The sequence below is a fragment of the Ursus maritimus genome, unplaced genomic scaffold (assembly GCF_017311325.1).
Source record: "Ursus maritimus isolate PB19 unplaced genomic scaffold, ASM1731132v1 scaffold_23, whole genome shotgun sequence".
Lineage (NCBI taxonomy): Eukaryota > Metazoa > Chordata > Mammalia > Carnivora > Ursidae > Ursus > Ursus maritimus.
The window spans coordinates 32,709,565-32,731,686 of record NW_024424786.1 but is presented as its reverse complement, the minus strand read 5'-3'; the positions used below and the strand labels follow the sequence as shown (position 1 = coordinate 32,731,686).

Below are 22,122 nucleotides of genomic sequence, written 5' to 3'. Positions count from 1 at the left end.
GGGAAATACAAATCAAAACCACAATAGGATATCATTCTACATCAGTTAGAATGGCAAAAATTGACAAGAGAGGAAACAACAAATGCTGGGGAGGATGTGGAGAAAGGGGAACCGTTTTACACTATTGGTGAGAATGCAAGCTGGTACAGCCATTCTGGAAAACAGTTGGATATTCCTCAAGATGTTAAAAATAGAGCTACTCTACAACCCAGCAATTGCACTACTGGGTATTTATCCCAAAGATACAGATGTAGTGAAAAGAAGGGGCACATGAAACCTAATGTTCATAGCAGCAATGTCCACAGTACTCCCAGGATTTTTAATAGAATTATCATTAAAATTGTTTTGCCTTTATAATTCACTGACCATATTGTGTTGCCTTATTTGCTTTGGCCCAGAGAGTTTTGCTGTTGTTTTTGTTGTTTTCTATGGGTGACCCTATCCACACCTCTTTAATACTCCATAAAATTAAGTTATCAAATAATTCTGGTATGTGGGAATTAGGACTCATTTAGCTATTCCTGTAAATTTCTTTGTAATTCCTTTTTTTACATGCATTCCATTCATGATAGTGGTGGAATATAAAATCTATGAGATATTTTAGTTCCTTTAGTCAAATTAAGCCCATTTTTACATAAAAATGCTTAGCTATACTTTTCCTCGAATTAATTGTGTGTTTCCTTTGAAAATGTTTGACACCAAACTTTTCTCATGGCATTTTTCATCTCTCTATTTCTCAGAGTATAGATTAAGGGATTGAACATAGGAGCAATGATGGTATAAAATAGAGCAAATACTTTGTCCTCAGGGAACGTGGCTGGAGGTCGAAGGTAGACAAAGATTGAAGGCCCGAAAAATAAGATGACCACAGTGACATGAGACCCACAGGTGGAGAGGGCTTTGTGTCTTCCCTCAGCTGAGTGATGTCTTAGACTAAACAATATAATGACATAAGAAACAAACAAGACCACAAAGGTAACTAAGGCGACCATACCTGAATCAGCAACCACAAGGACCCCAGTGATGTAGGTATCAGTGCAGGCAACTTTCAGCAAAGGGAAGATATCACAGAAGTAGTGATCAATTTCATTAGGACCACAAAATGGCAATTGGATTGTCATCAATAATTGAGGAAAAGAATGGAGAGCACCACCAGCCCAAGCACCTAAGACTAGGAGATGGCACCTTGTCCTGTTCATGATAAGCATGTAGTGGAGAGGTCTGCAGATGGCAGCATAGCGATCAAAGGCCATGGCGGTAAGAATGAAGATCTCAACGCCTCCAAAGAAGTGCACGGCGAAGAGTTGTAACATGCAATCACCATAGGAGATGGTTTTTGTCCCCCCTAGCAGGTCAGCAATTAACTTGGGTGTAATGCTAGAAGTATAGCAGATGTCCATGGAGGATAAGTGGATGAGGAAGTAGTACATGGGCTGGTGAAAAAGAGGGCTGCACCAAATGGAGACAAGGATCAGAAGGTTTCCTGCCAACAGGGCAACATAACTGAATAAAAAGAGCACAAAGCAAAATATTTCTATGTTCTGGTCATACGAAAGTCCTAGAAGTATGAATTCTGAGATGTTTCTCTGCCTCTCCATATACTTGAGTTTCCTGTATGTTATACACAAGTAGGTATGTATCTGAAAGGAATAAACAGAAATTTGGTGAAACCTTGAGTATAAGCACAATGATATAAAGTTTACCAAAAGTAGATTGACATGAATATCATATTAATACTAATTATTCTTGATTCCTTAAAAAGATATGTGATTTTCTATTTTCTTTTATTCTGTGGGAGTATTGTGGAATAATTTTATAATGGAAATAATGGGAATAATAATGTATGTTACTCAATTTTACTAGTAATAATTTTTACATATTTAAATGATATTTTAAAAATTAAAAACTATCAATTATTATTAATTATATTATTTAGATAAGAAAGAGGATTTTAAAAGTTGTCCCAAGTTAAAAGATGCTTTGTTGCATATATCTTAAATGTATGCGGCTAATACATGAGGTCAACTTTCCTACTTTCACCATTTTCTGATAAAATTCTGTGAATTTTCTGGGAGTGAATCCTCAGGAAATGCATATGTACCAGCCTGAACTGCTAAAGGTTAATATGTATAAAGCACACCCTTTTTTTGCTATGTGTGCAGACGTTGTCAATCGGTCATGCTAAACCAATGGAATCACTGTTATTTAAAAAGGCAAAGAATGGTGAAAAAATATATGGCAAAATAAAGAATGTCAATTTATGGGGCACCTGGGTGGCACAGAGGTTGGGCGTCTGCCTTCGGCTCAGGGTGTGATCCCGGCGTGATGGGATCGAGCCCCACATTGGGCTCTTCTGCTGTAAGCCTGCTTCTTCCTCTCCCACTCCCCCTGCTTGTGTTCCCTTTCTCGCTGGCTGTCTCTATCTCTGTTGAATAAATAAATAAAAATCTTAAAAAAAAAAAAAAGAATGTGAATTTATGACTGAAATTGTGGAAAAAAAATTGCAATTTCATTCTTTTCTCCTATTTACATTTCATGTGTTAAAGAGAATTTTAAACATGTAAGTAAGTACTGTCATAAATTTTGTGATGACAATCATTAAAAGATAGATAAAAAATATATACATATATAAAAATATATACACATACATATAAATGCCTCAGAGAGGCATTTAGAAAATGGTCCATACCGTAGGAGAGCAATTTGGCTTGAAATTATTATTCAAAACTCTAACTTCATAAAGGAGTAATTTTTAGTGTGTTCCTACTTTTTTTTTTTTTTGAAAATAATGATGAGCTACAGAGTATTCGACAGTTAACCTTACCTAAGGAGTATTGGAAAACTTTAGGAGGTAGAGATCATTGACTTATTTTCTACTCATGGCAAGTGATGCTGTTTCTTTGTTAATGAGGTGGAAATAATGTTAATTTTTCAGATACAGTTACTTATCTAAGACAATTTGGTTTAAAAAAATTATTATACAAGAAGACTGCAAAAAATTTAAAAGCAGAATTCACTTGACTAATCCAAATCTCTGATTTTAAAAAGAAGAAATTCAGATCAAGAGAATCTAATCATTTCTATGGATGGAGAAGTAATACACTGTGAATGCCTGGAGTCAGAAATCCTGATTCTCCCTCAATTTGGGGCTAATTTCATAGATGAGATCTGAGTGGGATAATGAAGGGTGTCATGAGAAAAGCAGGAAAAGACTATTCTGAATCCATATCTGAGCAGAAAAGAATATGCAAGACAATGGGTGAACGGACACCCAGTCTTTCTGAGTATTTATGGAAATAAAGATATATGGGCTATTTAACATAAATGTCATCTGGAAGTCTCTCATTCTAAAACATTTTAAATAGTTTTCCTTCAGTTTTACCAACACGTTAATTGCTTAAATCAGGATTCTTCCTTGTTTCTAGACCATTGTTGGCATTGAACCCACAATAGTGCTTCCCATCTATCTCTGTAGAGGGAGTCTGTTCTCCCTCTAGCTGTGCTTCTGCCCCCATTCGTGCTCTCTTTCTCTCTCTCTCTCTGTCTGTAACCCGAGGGACCATTATACATGAGCGCCGCAGAGAGCAGCTGCAAAGGGAAAAGGAGAGGAGAATTATTGTCGTAAAAACAACGTTTTGACTGCAGAGATATTACGGACCCCTCTTAGGTAAAAACTGAAGTTACAGTCGATGCAGAAAGAACATCAGGCAACCAGTGAACAAGTGGTTAGACCGGTAGCAACACAGGAAGAGGCAGAAACATGGAGGCTTCTTAGAGAAACCTACCAGGGCAATCCTTGGGCCAATTGCTTCATCTCTTTAAACTTCATCTTACTCCTTTTACTATTAAGATATCATTGCAAAATTCAGAATTTTAATGAAGAATACATGAGAAAATATGAAATAGCCGTGACACGGATTAGTTCAAAACGGACTAGTTTAGAACCACAGAAAGTGTCACACACCCACAGACAACCAAGGCCGGTGGAAAAATAGAGAAAGAGACCATTCATAACATGGATTTCGTATATGAGCAGGTAAACGTCAATTTCAACAATCTGTACAGAAACCATTTTGGTTAGTTGGATGGCAGGTTAGTCCTCTTAGGGATTGCTTAACCCTAATCCTTAGCCCAGTTTTTTAGGGGGTATACAAATATAGTTAAATGCTTACTTTACTTCTTTGGTAATACTAAATAAATGTCCTGAGTGCACTTTTGCTTAAACTATCTGCGAGAGAATAGAGGCTGTCATGCTTAAATTAAAGCTTCCATCATGGCTGCCCAGGTGGCTCAGTCAGTTAAGTGGCTGTCCTCCTCTCAGATGATGATCTCAGGGTCCTGGAATCAAGCCCTGCATCCTGCTATCTGCTTAGCAGGGAGTCTGTTCTCCCTCTAGCTGTGCTTCTGCCCCCATTCGTGCTCTCTTTCTCTCTCTCTCTCTGTCTGTCAAATAAATATATATAAATAAAGTTTCCATCACACATTCAATTTTCCCTTAGTGTAACAGAATAGCATGCTATAAACTTAATGTAGTTGACTCAGGTGAAATTAGTGTATTCTAGCCTGGCAAGGAATATAGGAAATATATTTGAAATATAGGAAATTCTTCATTTTGTAAATATTTAAGCATAAACAGGGCTATTTCCAAACAGCAGTATGGAAGATTGTACATAAGTACAAGAATTAGACGCAATGAAATTCATTGCCAACTAGAAAATGCTTTAATTTCATTGTTATTCACTGGAATTTTGCTTATAAATAATACACAATTAAAACTAACATATTGTAAAGCATTTTTATAGTAATCAAATTACCAAATATTGCAAAAGATGTTATAGTCTTTAGAATGAAATTATAGGGACTAAGAGCATGTTATTAGTCAAGCTCGAAGTTGGTGGGACCCTTCCCAAACCAAGGTGACAACGACAACTCACTAACCATAAGATCTGAGTGGCTGCCAGGTTAGTTTTAAGCTACATCAGGTAGAATTCCATCCCCCAGATACTCACTGTGCCAAATCATCCCCAGCATCAAAATCTAGAATAAAGTGAAGAAAATTATATCAATAATTCAAACACAATCAGGTTAGTTCTCCACGAGTATTTTGGAAATCTCAGTGTGACTTACACCTTCTGCAGGTTTACGAGGAAAGCAGACCTCAAATAGCTGCTAAACCTGTCAGTGATGAAGAAAGGGGTTGTTATGCCCCAGGAAAGTCCGCTAGGAATTTCAAATGCTGATTTAGGCTCTGAATGCCAACTCCCCCAAAAAATAAAAGTATTTTTTAATTCCTGCAAAAGGTAACAAGAGTATTTAGGTCCTGGAAATCATCGACTTTCTGCTTATCCCTGAAGAAAATTTGATTGGGACACACAATATAAAGTCAAGTGACAACACAGAAATTAATTAATAATTATTTGAAAGCTGCAAGTAATTACATTCCCAAAGGCATTTCTAGAGAGATCCTGGCCAAATGTTGCTAAACCATTGTCCAGAGTGATGTCCCTGGTTGCCCTGGGTATTGCTTTCCATCTTTGCATTAGCTTGCCTTAGGCACAAGGCCAGAGTCAGAGCAGTTACGGAAATTTTGACTATTCTTATTCATCCAGCTTTCTGACAAATGAGAGGGAAACCACTGTAGCCTGAAGTAGTATTTGGTTACCTACCAGGAAAGTGTGAGATGAGAAGAGCAAAGATAACCACATACAAACATGTATAGTCCAAGTGTGACCCGTTACCAAGATCTTCAGTGTGTAGGCCAGATAGATCAAGACAGTCAATGACCCGCGTATGAGAACAGGTGCAAAACTCTCCATGGTTCAAGACTAACATTGCAGGAATCAGTAGTTGTGGGATAGGAGACAAAGAAAAGGAATGATAAAACGATAAACATTTCTTTCCCCATGAACTTGGAAGGCAGGAGAAGTAAAACAGATAAAAAATATTTTCAGAGAAAGGGGAGCCTTGTTGGCTCAGTCAGTGAAATGTCTAACTTTGGCTCTCAGTTCTTGGGGTCCTAGGATGACCTTGAGGTCCTAGGGATTGAGCCCCCCCCATCAACATGGTTTCTGCCTCTCCCTCTTCTCCTCACCCCACTCCTTCTCTCTTTCTCTCTCTCTCTCTCAAATAAATAAATAAAATCTTAAGAAAATTCATTAAATTATTTAACACTTTCAATAGTGCATATTTTGACATAAAGTATTATTACCACTATTATGCATATAAGAACACAAGAAGTTACTAGAGTCTAAATAACTGGCCCAAATAGCAATTAAGGAAGAAAATGGATATTTCTGAATGTAATGCTTGCTTCCAGGCTTTGAACATTTAGTAACTCCAAGTAAATGAAGGATTCTAACTGATGGGGTTCAGGGAAGGCTGCTGCATGCGCCACTTTGACATGAGGATTGTTCTGAACTGAAAACAATCAGACCCAAAGGATTCAAGAGGAGTTGATTTCTTCCCCACTAACTGCCTGAAAGGATTTAGACAGAAGACCTGGGTCAGGAAGAGAAGTACCACCAGAGATACCTACAAAGAGTGTGGGGTGGACATAGTAAACTGGGGGGGACTCTGCAGGGCTTGCTTGTTCAAATTCCTCTCTGTGGCCCATTGCATCCTTACTCTCTTCTCCTTAGCTCAGGATAGCATATAAACCTCAGTTGCCTGACTGTCAGGGAGTTTCATTTCTTTGGGGTTCCCGTACATACGGAATTAAAGTTGTTTTTCTCCTATTAATCTGTCTTTTGTCAATTTCATTGTTAGATCAGCCAAAGAACAGAGAAGGGAAAAAGGCAAAAGCTTTTCTCCTGTACATAGCCCTTCAGCACAGAGGGTATCAAAGCTTGATGATTTTCCAGCTTGTCCATCTCAGCACACTGCCCGATGTTGACCAAGCTTTACTCCAGCAAGCCTGTATCAATCCACAGAGAAGATAGATGGTCATATCTTGCTTGTGTATCCTCCCCTGACAGACACACTCCAGGACTCCTGTTAGAGACATATACAGCTGTTCCATTAACATCCTCATCATCCTCATCCTCATCCTTGAATTTGCCCCTCATCATAAACGTGTTCTTCTGAAAAAGTTCTAATTTTGATGAAGTGCATTTGATCTTTTTTTTAATATGGACTACACCATTATTATCATGTTAAATAATTATTTTTCTAATCCAAGGTCACAAAGATCTTGCCTTACGTTTTATTATAATTTATTATGCATCTCCCTTTAATGTACTGGTTTACATTCCAGGAAAGAAATCACTGACATAACTAGCAGTCTTAAATAAAGAATAGCAAAAAAGCTAAAGGTTAATTCTCCAAAAGATTTAATAAAACTCATAAAACATCATCAAGATCTATCAAGAGAAAACAGAGAAAAAAACCTACAAATTAACAATAGGAGGAATGGAATTCATACATTGCTGAAAAGTAGTGTCAATTTGTACAAAAATTTGAAATCCAGGTTGATGATATCTATTCAAGTTAAGTATAAGCTATTTTCCAGGGGTGCCAGGGTGGTTCAGTTCGTTGAGCCTCCCACTCTTGGTTTCAGTTCAAGTCATCATCTCAGAGTTCTGGGATCAAGCCCCACATTAGGCTCTGCTCTGTACAGAGTCTGCTTCTCTCCTTTCCCTCTGTTCCTCCCCCACCCACCCATTCTCTCTGTCTCTCTCCCTCCATCTCTCCCTCTCAAATAAATAAATAAATAAATAATAAATAAGTTATTGTTTAGCAATTCTACCTCTAGATATTTATTTGCAATACCATAAAACTGCATGAATAACACCAAGTCATCATGAATTAGATGTAGACAGAACATCATTAGCTATGGCTTCATACATGGTCTTGGGAAGAAATGCTTTCCATGAGCATATGGCTCACATGTAAAGCACACGACCTTGCTTGTAATAAATTTCAAAGAGCCAATGACCGAAGTAAGTTCAAGGAGGGAAAAATAATCATAGGTGCACTTAAAGTGAGATCATAGAGCTATTTTAGAGTCAAAAACCAAAAACTCTGAGGCCAGACTTCTCACAACATGTACCCACTTGGATGGGACACATGGGGGAGGCATCTCAGCAAACTGGACAGGTCAAGCACTCTGGGAGTCTCAAGTGACAGAAGCCTACTTTTCATGGGCCTGTTGTTATGGTGTGAAACCGCTGCAGTTGGATTCAGAGCTGAATTTAATGATACTTTGCTTATTTGGATGCACTGAACGAAGAGCCCGAGGAAAGCATATTTGCATGAGGACTAAGAAGCAGCTTGACAAAGAATAATAAGCAAAGAAGGAGTTCTGAAGAAAGTCTCAAAACAGTAAGGAACCTTTTTCATTTGGAAGAAAAAAAAAACATTGTTTCATTAAAATATGTGATGTGTAAAGTTACAGTTAAAGCATTATACCTATGTTATCTCATAAATTTATCATAGAATTTATAAGATGGGGGAACAGAACTAAATAATATTACTGAAAGCAAAACACTAAAGATAAAGAATTTGAGGAGCATAATATGCGAACAGTGCTTGAGAATTCAATCAGAAAACCTTGCAGAGGCAGAAAGAGACCAATGGCTGACCTTGAGGATGTTTCCTAAATGGAGGCAGGCCATTCAAAGCTTCCAAGGTTTTTCCTTCCAAGGAAAAAGTGATGTCAGGGCACACCCTTGCTCCTCAGGAAACAAGTTCTAGTCAAGCCAATAGTTACCTTCACAGAGAAAATCACCACCTCCTCATCGATGGGTAGACCAGGCTGGAAGAAGAACCAGGAAGCATCAATGCTTCTTTTACTAACTTAATGAGTAAGAATAGAGCTTTTACTGCTGTTAATAGACATGTCAGGGACACAGTTTTCAACAACTGGAGACTTCAAACTCAGAGAGACTGGATACAACCTCTTACTAGCCATAATCTTTAGCACCTCTAAAAAAGTCCTTTAATTCTAAAATCCCAAAACAAAAGCAACCATTCCAATGACTATTAAGATATTCACCATACACCATAAATTCAACTAGGAATGTCATGTCAAATGTGCTCAAAATCACACAGCTACCTGGTCCTAACCAGGTCTTCCTAACGGAGACCTTAAATTTCTAGCCACCATAATGAACCTGGCACACCATACCCCTCAGAATCACCCGCATGTGAGAACTTATTCTAACCATCAAGGCTCTGATATAGGAGTTAGACAGAAATGTGGAGGCCCAGAGTTGAAGACAGTCTTTCCATCCTCCTCTGACATAGCCCATCGTGGGGGCTGACTTCAACTCTTCTGGTATTCCTGTCAACACCAGAGACCCACATGAATATGGTGTCTCATAAAATAGATATTACAAGCAATCAATTCCAAATACTTCATCCTTCACTCTGGACCTAAATCATCAACTTTTCAAGAGCATTTTGATTTTACCAAATATCATTGCTGGATGATTTAAGTACAATAACTAAATCAGCCCTCATATTGGAAGGCTGAAGCCTGAAGCCAAATACAGGGTTGAGCAAGGGTGAAGGATCAGGTGAGAGTGCTGAGGCAAGAAGTCACATAAAACTCTTTCAGCCACAGCTAGTTTGGGCCTCCTATCTTCCCCTTAGGCTCCTGCCAAGATATCTGAGCTTCTTCCAGCCTGGTGTCTTCTGATAACACTGGGGTGCAAAGAAAGAAACTATGTAACAGATTTCTTAGCAGATTAGAGGTATTCCTCTAATTAAAAATGAGTTTTTAAATTAGCAGTAAATTCCTATATAGATTGGGACACCTAGATGGCTCAGTTGGTTAAGCATCTGACTTTGGCTCAGGTCATGATCCCAGGGTTCTGGGATTGAGTCCAGCATAAGGCTCCTCACTTCATGAGTAGCCTGCTTCTGCCTGCTCTTCTCCCTGCTTGTGCTCTCCCTTCCCAGCCCCCCGACAAATAAACAAATAAAATCTTTAAAAATAAGAAATTCCTGCATAGATGGATAAAATATACCCTACAAATTGCTAAGTAATTTAATTTGCTATATTTTATTTCTCAGCTTTTTATATAATGGCATCTAATTTTGCCAATAAAATCTTGTGGACCTTTGGAAAAAGAGAAGAAAAGATGAGAGCAAAAGTTTTTTTTTTTTTTTCCCTAATTTGTTGCAGGCATTAATTCCAATGGGTTGAGAATTTCCCTGACCTGTCCTGAAGAATTCCAAGAGTCCCAAGAGTCCCCAAACAATACATGCACAGACACAAGGGTACATGGCATTTATATGCTAAAAAACAAAACAAAACAAAACAAAAAAACCCACCAGTTTGGAAAGAGTCTACATTAAGCCATCAAACAGAACCATGAATAACTTGTCAAAACTACTTCCTATGGAATAGACAAAATGATTTCCCATCATATTCTAGAGGCTTGCATGACTCTAGAAGGAAAAAAAATAGTTATGTATGTGAAAGTTTGTGAGAATTGAAACATCAAGCAAATGGTGTCAGCCAGTACGACAATAACTACTATCTCCATGACTTATCTTTCATTTTGCCTCGGCTCTGGGGCAGAAGCAACTGAATCAAGCAAAGTTTGTGTGGAAGCAATGTGATCATTCTGCTGAGAAAAGGCAAGTCTCTGGCCAGAGAGAACTATCCAGATAAATATGAACAGAAGCACAGAGCTGAGATTGGGTTACGTGAGTCAATGGGCAAAGAGGTAAACAATGATTGAGAGAGCAGTGTTTCCTTAATGCAGAAAATAAAAAAGTAACAATATTCTAAAGGTCTGGTGGTTGCTGAATTTCATTATCTCCCTAATAGGCACATGGAGAACATATGCTAAATCCTTAGGCTTTCTGATATACGTAATTTATTATTAATGCTTGATTGTTCATGATACAGGGACAAGTTCTAGATGTGTACGAACAATGCATACAGTTAAAAAAAAAAAAAGAGAGAGAGAGAAAAAAAAAAGAAGATATTACCCTAGACTTTAATTCAGTTACTATTTGTTTACAACTTAATTTGCCCAAGTTTATTGTTAGGAAAAAAGAAAGATAAAAAGAAAAATAAAGATACACCACATAATCTTCCTGTTCATTCAAACAAGAAAAAAACACAGTTCAGAAGAAGAAACACTTATATAGGACATAGGATTATTTGAAGGGGAGAAGACACACTGCTGAATAGCAACAAAAGAACAGGGCAGGAATCAGAAGGACTTCTGGTCTGTTGTATCGGCCAAGTCTTCCTGAATAGGTCTACATGAGCTGTGTGAATTATAGATACAACACGGACCCTGGAGCATGGGGTGGGGAATCCTAAGCAGAGGAAATAGCTGAAATACAGCCATAAAGCTGATAGATTCTAGAGTGTGTTTGAAGAATGTCTATGGACCCAATGTAGCTGGTTGAAAGCATCCAGGCAAAGGGACACAGGAGGAAAAACAGGAAAAGAGGGAACTTTTCAACGTGCCTTACACTGTGTTAAAACTTCACATGTGTTAGTCCAAGTGATCTTACATATTCAAGGGGTATACTAGTACCCATTTCATAGACCCTCAAATAATTAAATCAAATTGCCAAGATCCAGAGATAAAAACTTTCAGAGTCACTATGTGCCCCAGCTCTCCCCTACCTCACAGCCTGTCATTGTAACACCATATTTCTTCCAATGAGATGACCTCTGATAATAGCAAGTTAGATATGAACCAATATGGGGAGATTTAGGATAAACAAGTGAGAAGGCTAGATTTTGGTCCAAGGAAAATAGGGTTCCATATACATTTTTTGGAGAGAGCAATGATTTGATCAGAGATGTGCTGTGGAAGGGTATTTCTTGAGTTTCTCAAATCCAAGTGCTCACACCGGGAACTAATTGGATCCTTCAAAGTGCAGATTGCAACCTGAATTACCATGACTGGCTTCTTTGGCTCATAATAACTTCAGAGGTTATTGAGTCCAGCTCCCCAAAGACTGCTTATATGTTTTCTATAATATCATCACAAATGATCAGTGCTCTGGGGACACAGGATTGAATGCACAATGAAAATCAGCCTATTGACTTGAATTCTGAATGCGCCATTTTAGACCACACCTTCCCCATGGCGATTTTCATCTCCATGTTTCTCAGGGTATAGATGAGAGGATTCAGCATGGGGGCAATCACGGTGTAAAACACAGAGATTTCCTTATCCTTGTTCTCACTCCCTGCAGGTAGAACATAAATATAGATACAGGGCACAAAGAATAAAACGACGACCATTATGTGAGAGCTGCAGGTGGAGAGAGCTTTGCGTCTCCCTAGAGAGGAGTGTGTCCTAAGATTACATAATATGACAATGTAAGAAGCCACCAGGACAAGAAAAATGACAACCGCCACCATTCCCGAATTTGCAATCACTAAGATATTAACAACATGAATGTCTTTGCACACCAGTTTCAAAAGAGGCTTCACATCACATACGTAGTGATCTATTTGATTAGGACCACAGAAAGGTAAACTGAGTACCACCAGCAGTAGAGAAACAGAGTGCCAAAAACCTGCACCCCAGGCCACGAAGATCAACATGTTACACCTCCGTCGGTTCATGATGACCATGTAGTGCAGGGGCTTGACAATGGCAACATAGCGGTCTAAAGCCATGGACACCAAGATGAATATCTCCACACCCCCCAGCATGTGGGCAGTGAAGAGCTGTGTCATACAGTTGTTATAGGAAATGTTTTTTCTTGCTGCGCCTAAGTCCCTGATTAGCCTGGGGACCACAGTGGACGTGTAGCAGAGGTCCATGAGGGAAAGGTGACAGAGAAAGTAGTACATTGGTTGTTCGATTAGGTGGCTGCAGGTGATCGTGAGTAAGATGATGAAGTTTCCCATTAAGACAGCCAGGTAGCAGAGCAGAAATAGGACAAGGAACAGTAGCTCTAGTTGCCTATTTCCCCACAGTCCCATGAAAACAAATTCCGTGACATTGTTTTGATTTTCCATGAAGTTGAATTGAGTCCAGAGACACAATAGAAACTTAATTCATCTGAAATGATACAGACCATAAGGCATTTTTATTAGTACTTTTAACAATTTTTAGAGTATTTTTACATGAAAAAACATGTAGGTTACAGAGGAATTTTTGAAGTTAATGTCTCAAATCTTTTTGGATTAAAACCAGTATCATTATTCAAATGATATTTAATGAGAGCATACTAAAAGTTTGGAATTTTTATGAACATTTGCATTTATTTATTTATTTATTTATTTATTTATTTTAGTGTTTGAAAAGAATATATATATATATTTTTAAAACATTTTTTATTATATTATGTTAGTCACCATACAGTACATCCCTGGTTTTTGATATAAATTCGATGATTCATTAGTTGCGTATAACACCCAGTGCAGCATGCAATACGTGCCCTCCTTACTACCCATCACCAGCCTATCCCATTCCCCCACACCCCTCCCCTCTGAAGCCCTCAGTTTGTTTCTCAGAGTCCATAGTCTCTCATGCTTCATGCATGCATTTAATTCATAATAACCCAATAGTGATTTTTCTGATACTCATTTATATATGGAGATCAAAAATGTGTGGGTTCAGATAATAATACCAATTCATTCAGATATTATGCAGTAAGCTAAGATGTGAACCTGTATCCGATGCCAGATTCTATCCTCTAGAGAGCTATGCTACATTATCCACTGACCGCATGGACTTCTGTTATCCATTGCCTTCAAATATGTGTTTTTTTCCTATCTCTTCCATTAACACCCAAATAACTGCAAGCAATTCTCTCCCCTTTCCTATGCTACTAATAATTAATAAAGCCCCAATCTAACACCACATTCAATACATTCAGTAGAGCTAAATATTTATTCCTGACATAAAAACAAAATCAAGGTTCTTAATCATAGCAGATAAATAACCTGAATTAGTTGATAATAAGTTCAGTGACTCTCCTTCTTGGCAGTTTGGTCAAGATAAGAACATGGAGAGGCAGGAAATGGAGGACCGGAGGCACAATATGGGCCTCTGGATAGAGGAACACGGTGTTATTACTATATAAAACATTCCCTTTTCCCAAATCATTCTAAAGACACATTTTAGAGGTTGCTGTTTATAATGTTAGAACAAACTGAGGGCTTCAGAGGGGAGGGAGTGGGGGAATGGGATAGGCTGGTGATGGGTAGTAAGGAGGGCACGTATTGCATGGTGCACTGGGTGTTATACGCAACTAATGAATCATGGAACTTTACAGCAAAAACCAGGGATGTACTGCATGGTGACTAAAATAATATAATAAAAAAAATTATTATAAACAAATAAAATAAATAAATAAAAAGTTAGAAAGACTGTGGAGAGTTAGTTGTTTTCTGTTGACACATGAGGAACCCAAGGTGATTAAAGAACGTCCTGCATGTTGAACCACACAGTTAAGCAGCACAGTCACTTAGAGACAGTAGATCTAGAAGATAATGAATATGCTGAAGCACCACCTTTTACCCATAACAAGTGTCTGCCCCAGCACAATCATGATTTGCCTAGAAGACTGTTAATGTCAGTGAATTATTTTAATGGTACCGGCGGGGGAACAATACGTGGAGGTGGACAGATCTCTCATCCAATGATCATGCAGGTGAGCATCCAGGCTCCTATGTCTTGTTACCTGTTTCTTGTTAGCCCTGAGCAATTCATTCTCTCTCATCCTCCTTCTCCAGCTGTATGTGGAACTAAAAATACTGCATCCATTTGCCTTGTTCCAAGAGCAAGATGGAGTTCATCTGAGAATATGCAATGAAAGGTCTTATGACTCTAACTTGTCAAGTCCACAGAACAGAACTCCCAAAAATGTGTGGAGAGAAACAAACAGTTGTATAAGAAAATAGATGACAGGATGTTCTTCATCAGTTAATTGGTTTTACCTGTGGATTTTGTATTCTGCCACAATGGGATGGGTTGAAGATTTTATATTAGACATACCTTCAGGATAAAGAAAAAACATTGGCACTGGTGTAAGTTTGTTGTGGTTTCAACAGAGCTTGACAAAGTCCTTCTTTATGTATCACTTGAGAATATCCAAGCTTAAACTTTCTTTATATGGATGAATAGGATCAATTAAAGGACATATATAAATCCCAAGGTAGATTTTCATTAAAATTGTAGAACAAAAACTAGAGAATCAAAACTGTAGGAAATGCAACCCTCGGTTTAGAGAGTGTCCTGAACATTGTGCATGACTGAACATCTCTTAACACAAGGTCCAGTGCTGCTCAACCTACCACATTTGAAATGAAAATATAGATCAATATAGAAAAAGATCCTGTAGAGCAGCTCCCATAAACTTTCTGCTGGTAATCCCCTGGGGGGGGGGGGGAATCATCCATAGAACCCCCTCGTGCCTCTTTCCTTTCTTTCCCTTCCTTTATTCTTTCTCTCTCCCCTTCTCTTTCAAAATGTCATACTGTACTCATCCTTATTGTACTCACCCATCTTTTTGTGACGATTTGAGATGATAAGATGCTTGTAGGATGAGATGAAATGAAGTGAATGAGGTGGGCATTGTGAAGCAGTGTTAGGCTACTATCGACCTCAGAGCACATCAAATGAGGAACATCTGTTTCCATGCACCATGGTTGACAGCAGGTAACTGAATCCAGGGAACTTGAACCATGGATAAAGGCTACTGTATTATTGTCCTTGTTTTGCAAATAAGGAAACCCGAATCTAAGGTTGCACAAGTACTAAGAGTGACGTCTACATCTAAATCATTGGTTTAAACCATATGATTTCGAAGCTCATACTTTTTTTTAATTATGCTTAGAAGTCTTCTCCCAAATACAAATAAAGGCTTAAAACCCTCATCAGTTGCACTCAGATTTTCCTGAGTGCCTTCTCTGAAAAATCACTACCAGTAAAATTATTACAAAAGAACTTAAACATTTAAATTATAAGATCAAATTCTGTATAAAATGAAGATTTGAGGAAATTACAGTTATTTTCTCTTTATCCTATGTCTATATAGATATATATTTTTGTATATAATATTACATATATATAATTTACATATATATATATGTGTGTCAAGGTGATCCTTCAAGTGGTTCCGTTTACTTTTTATATCTGTACTATATAATAGCAAACAGACATGGAGAGCCTCTTACTCTCCTGTTTATCTTCGATTTAAAGAACCTTTCAGGATAACATTGGCGGGAATACCATGAATTAAAGTATGAGTGGGCCCTGAGGGGAAAACTCCCACAGGTATTTACATCAGCCAATGTGTGTGTGATTATAATTTGAAAATGAAGCCCATATTATTATACTGCTCATATAGATGGTCTTGAGGCTTACTTGATTTATATCTTTTTAAAAAAATAAGCTTTATTTATTATTTATTTTTTTATCTATTTATTTAAGAGAGAGAGAGAGAGAGTGTGAACAAAGAGAGGGTCAGCAGGAGAGAGCGAATCATGAAGCAAACTCCCTGCTGAGCACTGAGCCCAACTCCAGCTGGATCCAGGGACCCAGATATCAGCACCTGAGCTAAAATCCAGATTTGGATGCTTAACTGACTGAGCTACACAGGCATCCCTTAATCTATCTCTTCATGGTTGTTACTCAAATGACTCAATACTTTTGTGTTGTTAAAGCACTGATGTAATGTGAATATCTATTTTTGTCTCTCTCCTCTCCTAGAATAATTTCTTCAAAGACTGGAGATATATACTATACGTACATATATATTTTTAATTGTTCACATCATCTAATGAGTTAAATATGCACAGAGAGTATAGAAGAGTATTAATACTTTGCTCATCAACATACAGTCAATGCCATTAGCATGAAGATGTTGAAATAATTCTCAATGGGTAATTATATCCAATAGAAACTTAGAGGTCATATACATTGTTTTCTGTTACTAGGTTTTATCTAATATTAAGGTCTCAGTTAGAATTTGGAAAATGCCACAATGCGTAATTAGTTATTTTCCTTACTTTAGTGTGCTTTTGTCTTACTTTGTTTGAGTAAATCAGGTTGACTAAATTGTAGTCCTTGATTCATAGCAGCAATTCTCATGGGTCCATTTTAGGTCCATCTAAGTCTAATTTTACTTTATATTTTTTTCTGCATTGCACGTTTCCACTTCTGGTTCCCGCTACTGTGCACCCACTGTACACGGTTGTCTTCAACTCCACTAACCCCAGGATATTACACATTCCTTGTGATTTTCCTACAATTGTCCACAACTTGTCTATAACCTCTTACAATACTATCCATAAAGTATGGCATTGGACTCTATCTTCTTGCTTGCAAGACCCTGCCTCATGCATACACTTAGTAATCAAGCCTCCAAATGCATAAGGCAGGTTTAGATAAATCCACCTGTAGAAAAATATGAGTCCACCTTCACAGTGGAGGATTTCAATGTTCCGTTCTCAATTATTGAGTAAAGAAGGTAGTAAGTCCAGAGGGCAGAAAAGATCAGACCAACAGAACTTAAATGCATATGGAGGTGTATAAAAATTATACATCTAACAAGGAGCATATGTTTTAGTATGCATAGAAAGAATATACATAATATTAATATTTAGGTCATTTTAAAAAGTCACACCATATTTTAAGGAAGTAACATTATACAAAACTCTGAGCACAATAAAAGGTCTAATTAGTAGATGTAGATCTAGATATATGTAGATGTGAATACAAATAAGCACACAGATACAATATTGGAAATTAAAATTATACTCTGCAAAATAGCTAATTTGTTAAGAAATAAATCACACCGGAAATTTAAAAATCTACCTATACTTGAAATAGAAGGAACATATTACCTGTCAAAGTTTATAGGATACAGGAAGAGTGTACTTTTAATGCAAATTATAACCTCAATAGTTTCCTTAGAAAAAAAGAAAATCTGAAAAAGATGCTATCTTTAGCAGACAGGAGCACAACAAAAAGTAATATGAAAAACATAAGGCAAATCAAAGTGAAAATTAAAAAGAAACAAAAAATACAAAAAAAGGGCAACAAATTTTCATACTGTATCTTTGAGAAAACCTTTCAAAATAGTTACCATTTTAGCAATGTGGATCATTATAAAAGAAAAAAAGGTAAACATATAATATTAATGAAGGATAATATAACTGCTGATAAAAAGGGAAAGGAAAAATATAAAATATTATCAACAGCTAAATGACAATAATTTTGAAAGCATAAACAGAAAAAGATGTTTCTACAAAATATTATATCAAAACTGACTCCAGAAGTTACGAAAGACAGCTAGTGTATAACTAGTAAAATTATAATTAATTTAAAATATTCCTGTAAAAATCCTCAAATGGATTTATAAAATTTTTAAAATATTTTATTTATTTATTTATTAGAAAGAGAGACTGAACAAAAAAGCACAAGCTGGGGGAAGGGTGGGAGGAGAGGGGGAAACAGATTCCCTGCTGAGCAAGGAGCCAGATGTGGGGTTTGATCCCAGGACCCTGGGATCATGACCTAAGCTGAAGGCAGACACTTAATCAATTGCGCCACCCAGGTGCCTGAGTACTTATAACATTTTACCATAGTTTTCAAAAATAGACTTTCCCACTCTTCTATAATTCCTCATAGATGGCTAAAAATCAAAGTAGCATTAATTCATTTTGCAAGACTATTGTTAGAAGGAAATAGAGTTAATCACTGATCCTTTTCCCTCTGAAATTGACTGTAGAACGTCTTAATAAAATATTAAATTATTTTAACTTTGTATAAAAATTAACATTCCATTACCAAGTTTTATCCAAGATATTCTTTAACAGTTTATTAGAAACTTGATAAATATATCCACCAAACTGGAAACTAAAAGCGAAAAAAGCAGATAATTATTTCAATATATGCAGAAAACGTATGTGATAAACTGATATGTTCATCATCTAAATGTTTACCAATACCCAAACTCAAAAGGATATTAAAATAAAAAGAAACTTGCTAACTACAAAAAATATATTTCTTAAAACCCCTACTTAAAACGTTATCCTAAAGGGATTAAATTAAATACATTCTCTTTAACATCAAGAATGAGACAAACGGCTCATTTCTATCGCCATTTCTACACAACCCTGTAATGCAGCACAATGGGACAAAAATCTAATCTCTAAGAATTGGACAGGGGGAAATAAAGCTGGTATTATTTGCAGATGACATGATCATTCACATACAAAATCCAAAGATTCCATAGATATTCGAAATAACAGAGCTGCATTGTGCCTGACCATGAGAATAATATACAATATTCAATTATTTATGTAATTAAAATAGACACAATTTACACTAGTATTAGATAATGAAATATCAAGGAACCAAGATTTTCTTTAATTTGCTGCATAGTGTTCTGTTGTTTGGCTCTGCCACAACTTGCTCACTCATTTACCTACCAGCAAACTGAGATGATTTATAATTTTTGGCTATTACAAATAAAACTGTTAGTAGCATTCTTGTAAAAACTTTGTATGTACATATGCTTTTATTACTGTTGCACAAATGCCAGTGGAGTGTCTGGGTCATATGTTCGGTGTCTGTTTAGCTATTTAAATTACTGCTGAGCCATTTCCCAAAGTTTAGGAACTATTAAGTCTAAGAGGAATGTGACACAACCAGTGGAATGATTAATGAAGAAAGAAGCTGATACATTTTGGGGAGAGAATATTGTGGAATTCTAACCTACCCACCATTTCCTATTTCCCAGGTCAATGGCAGCCATGAGGGCTTGCTAGTGTCAGAGGGAACAATACAGAGCCTGAGCTCAAAGGATCCTGATGGTATGTCTTGCATTTGGTGGTTTCACAAAGAATTGGCTCACTGACTTGATTTTTTTCATCTGCCTGAGAGACTTCCCAGGGCTGGAGAGGCCAGCAGGGTAGATTTTATCAACATCATTTGAGCAAATATTCTCATCAAAACTGCCTGATGCAAGGTATAAGATCAGGACAGTGACAAATAGACTGAAAACTCTGCAAAGAATGAGGCTTGGGACTGAGATACATGTGAGAACAAGGGCCAGGAGAACCACCTGTGTATATTCCAGGGAATCTAGAGGACCATCCATACATGCCCAGGGCTGGATACATATTCAGAAAAGGTCAAGAAGACACTAAAATGGTCACCACTCAATGAACTTTAGGCTCTATGAAAGCAGGAAGTGAAGGCTAAGGCAGAGTTTTAAATAACCTGGCAAAGTACAGGCATACCTCGGATATTGCCGATTCAGTTTCAGACCTCTGCAATAAAACACATAGCACAATAAAGTGAGGCAACAAATATTTGGTTTCCCAGTGCATATCAAAGTTATATTTACACTATACTGCAGTCTTTAAAGTGTGCATTAGCATGATGACAAAAAAAAATAATGTTTTTAAAATATAAACACTATGTTTCTAAATACTGCCAACCATCATTTGAGCTTTCAGCAAGTTGTAATATCATTGCTGGTGGGGGTTCTTGCCTTGATGGTAATGGCTGCTGGGTGATGAGGGGGGTGGTTGCTGAAGGTTGGGGTGGCTGTGCATTTTCTTAAAATAACAATGAGTTTTGTTGCATTGATTGAGTCTTCCTTTCACCAATGGGTTCTCTGTAGCATGAGATTCTGTTTGGTAGCACTTTACCCACAGCAGACCTTCTTTCAAAACTGGGGTCAATATTCTCAAATCCTGCTTATACTTTATCTACCAATTTTATGCACTATTCTAAATCCTTTGTTGTCATTTCAACAATCTCCACAACATCTTCACCAGGAGTAGATTTTGATGAGCTTGGGGAATATAAGTGAGGTTCGGTGGGGTGGAGTCTGGAGCCGACTACCAAGAAAGAATTCTTGAGGTGTCTTTGGTGCAAAATGGTGGTTTATTAAAGCACAGGGACAGGACACATGGGAAGAAAGAGCTGCTGCCCGGGGGTGTGAGGAATGGCCCATTATATACCCTCAAGTTGGGAGGGGGTTAGGAATTTTGGAAGCAAGGTTTCCAGGACCTTGAGGGGGCTAGCTGTTGTTGGGAAAAGGTCATTTATTACTGTCTAATAAAACTTGAGTCATGAGACCCTTCAGATGTATATCGGTGGGCCATATGCTTGGGGGATGATTGCCAATACGTATCTTGGGGGGTTAGAGATAAAGGAAGTTTCCAAAGGAATTTCTATACGTTAAAGTAGACTTACAGGATCTTGGTGGAGGGGAAGGGGTTAGGCTAGGCTGCCTTTTGCCCTTAGCAAAGTATTAAAATTGAGGCAGCTGAGTTCCTAGGGGAATGTCACCATGCCTGTTTCAAGGACTTGTCAATGGGCTGTAGGTAGTAAGGACTGTTTCTTTGTCCTTTAGGGCAGCCAGGAGTGCCTGAGGAATGTCACATACATTCCATGGGGGGGTGGTTTGCAGGGTGTCAGCTTCTGCTTTGTCTTCAGCTTGCCTTCCTTTCCCTCAACAATTTCATCTCAAGAAACCGCTTTCTTTTCTTGTCCATAAAAAGCAACTTCTCATATATTAAAATTTGATCATGAAATGATGGCAATTTAGTCACATCCTCAGACTCCGGTTCTAATTTTCGTTCTCTTGCTATTTCTACCACATCTGCAGTGACTTCCAACACTGAACTCTTGGACCCTTCAAAGTCATTCATGAGAGTTAGAATCAACTTCTTTCCAAAGTCCTATTAATGTTGATATTTTAATCTGTTGCCATGAATTACAAATGTTCTTAATGGCATCTGGGGTGGTGAATTCTTTTCAGAAGGTTTTCAGTTTACTTTGCCCAGATCCATTAAAGGAATCCCTATCTATAGCAGCTATAGTATTACAAAATGTTTTCCTTAAATAATAAGACTTGAAAGCCAAAACTACTCCTTGATCCATGGGCCTGAACAATGGATGCTATGTCAGCAGGCATGAGAATGTGAATACCGTTGGATCTGTCCATCAGAGCTCTTGGGTGCCCAGGTGCATTGTGAATGAGCAGTCATATTTGGAAAGGCATCTTTTTTTTTCCTTCTAAACGTCACTTCCCAAGAGTGGGTTTAAAATATTCAGTAAACCATGTTGTAAGCAGATGTGCTGTCATTCAGCCTTTGTTGTTCTACTAATGGAACATAAGCAGAGCAGATTTAGCCTAATTTCTAAAGGCCCCAGGATTTTCAGA

General features: G+C 37.5%; 2 protein-coding genes across 4 annotated transcripts; both read right to left on the bottom strand.

Moving 5' to 3' along the window:
* Positions 1–665: 665 nt before the first annotated feature.
* LOC103666191 (olfactory receptor 4P4-like) lies at positions 666–1,598 on the bottom strand. Its single transcript, XM_008694212.2, has one exon. The coding sequence runs from the start codon at positions 1,596–1,598 to the stop codon at positions 666–668; it is 933 nt and encodes a 310-aa protein (XP_008692434.1).
* Positions 1,599–9,315: 7,717 nt separating this feature from the next.
* Positions 9,316–12,946, bottom strand: LOC103666032 (olfactory receptor 4P4-like). Of its 3 annotated transcripts, none has more exons than XM_040638711.1 (2): positions 12,036–12,946; positions 9,316–9,573 (listed from the first exon to the last, which is right to left on the bottom strand). In XM_040638711.1, exons 1-2 carry the CDS (start codon positions 12,944–12,946, stop codon positions 9,456–9,458), a joined length of 1,029 nt encoding a protein of 342 aa, XP_040494645.1. In that variant the 3' UTR covers positions 9,316–9,455. The 3 variants fall into 3 exon arrangements, with proteins under 3 accessions (XP_040494645.1, XP_040494646.1, XP_008692286.2); XM_040638712.1 differs by lacking the exon at positions 9,316–9,573 and adding an exon at positions 10,271–11,473; XM_008694064.2 differs by lacking the exon at positions 9,316–9,573 and having other exon boundaries at positions 10,271–12,946.
* Positions 12,947–22,122: the final 9,176 nt, after the last annotated feature.

What these genes read in the sequence shown, in the direction of transcription:
- LOC103666032 (XM_040638711.1), bottom strand. Translation starts at nt 12,946, where the DNA reads ATGGAAAATCAAAACAATGTCACGGAATTTGTTTTCATGGGACTGTGG. An exon ending in AAGGTGTGGTCTAAAATGGC is followed by an intron (nt 9,574 to 12,035) that starts GCATTCAGAATT and finishes GGAAGATAGGAG; the next exon opens with GCCCAAACTAGCTGTGGCTG.
- LOC103666191 (XM_008694212.2), bottom strand. Translation starts at nt 1,598, where the DNA reads ATGGAGAGGCAGAGAAACATCTCAGAATTCATACTTCTAGGACTTTCG.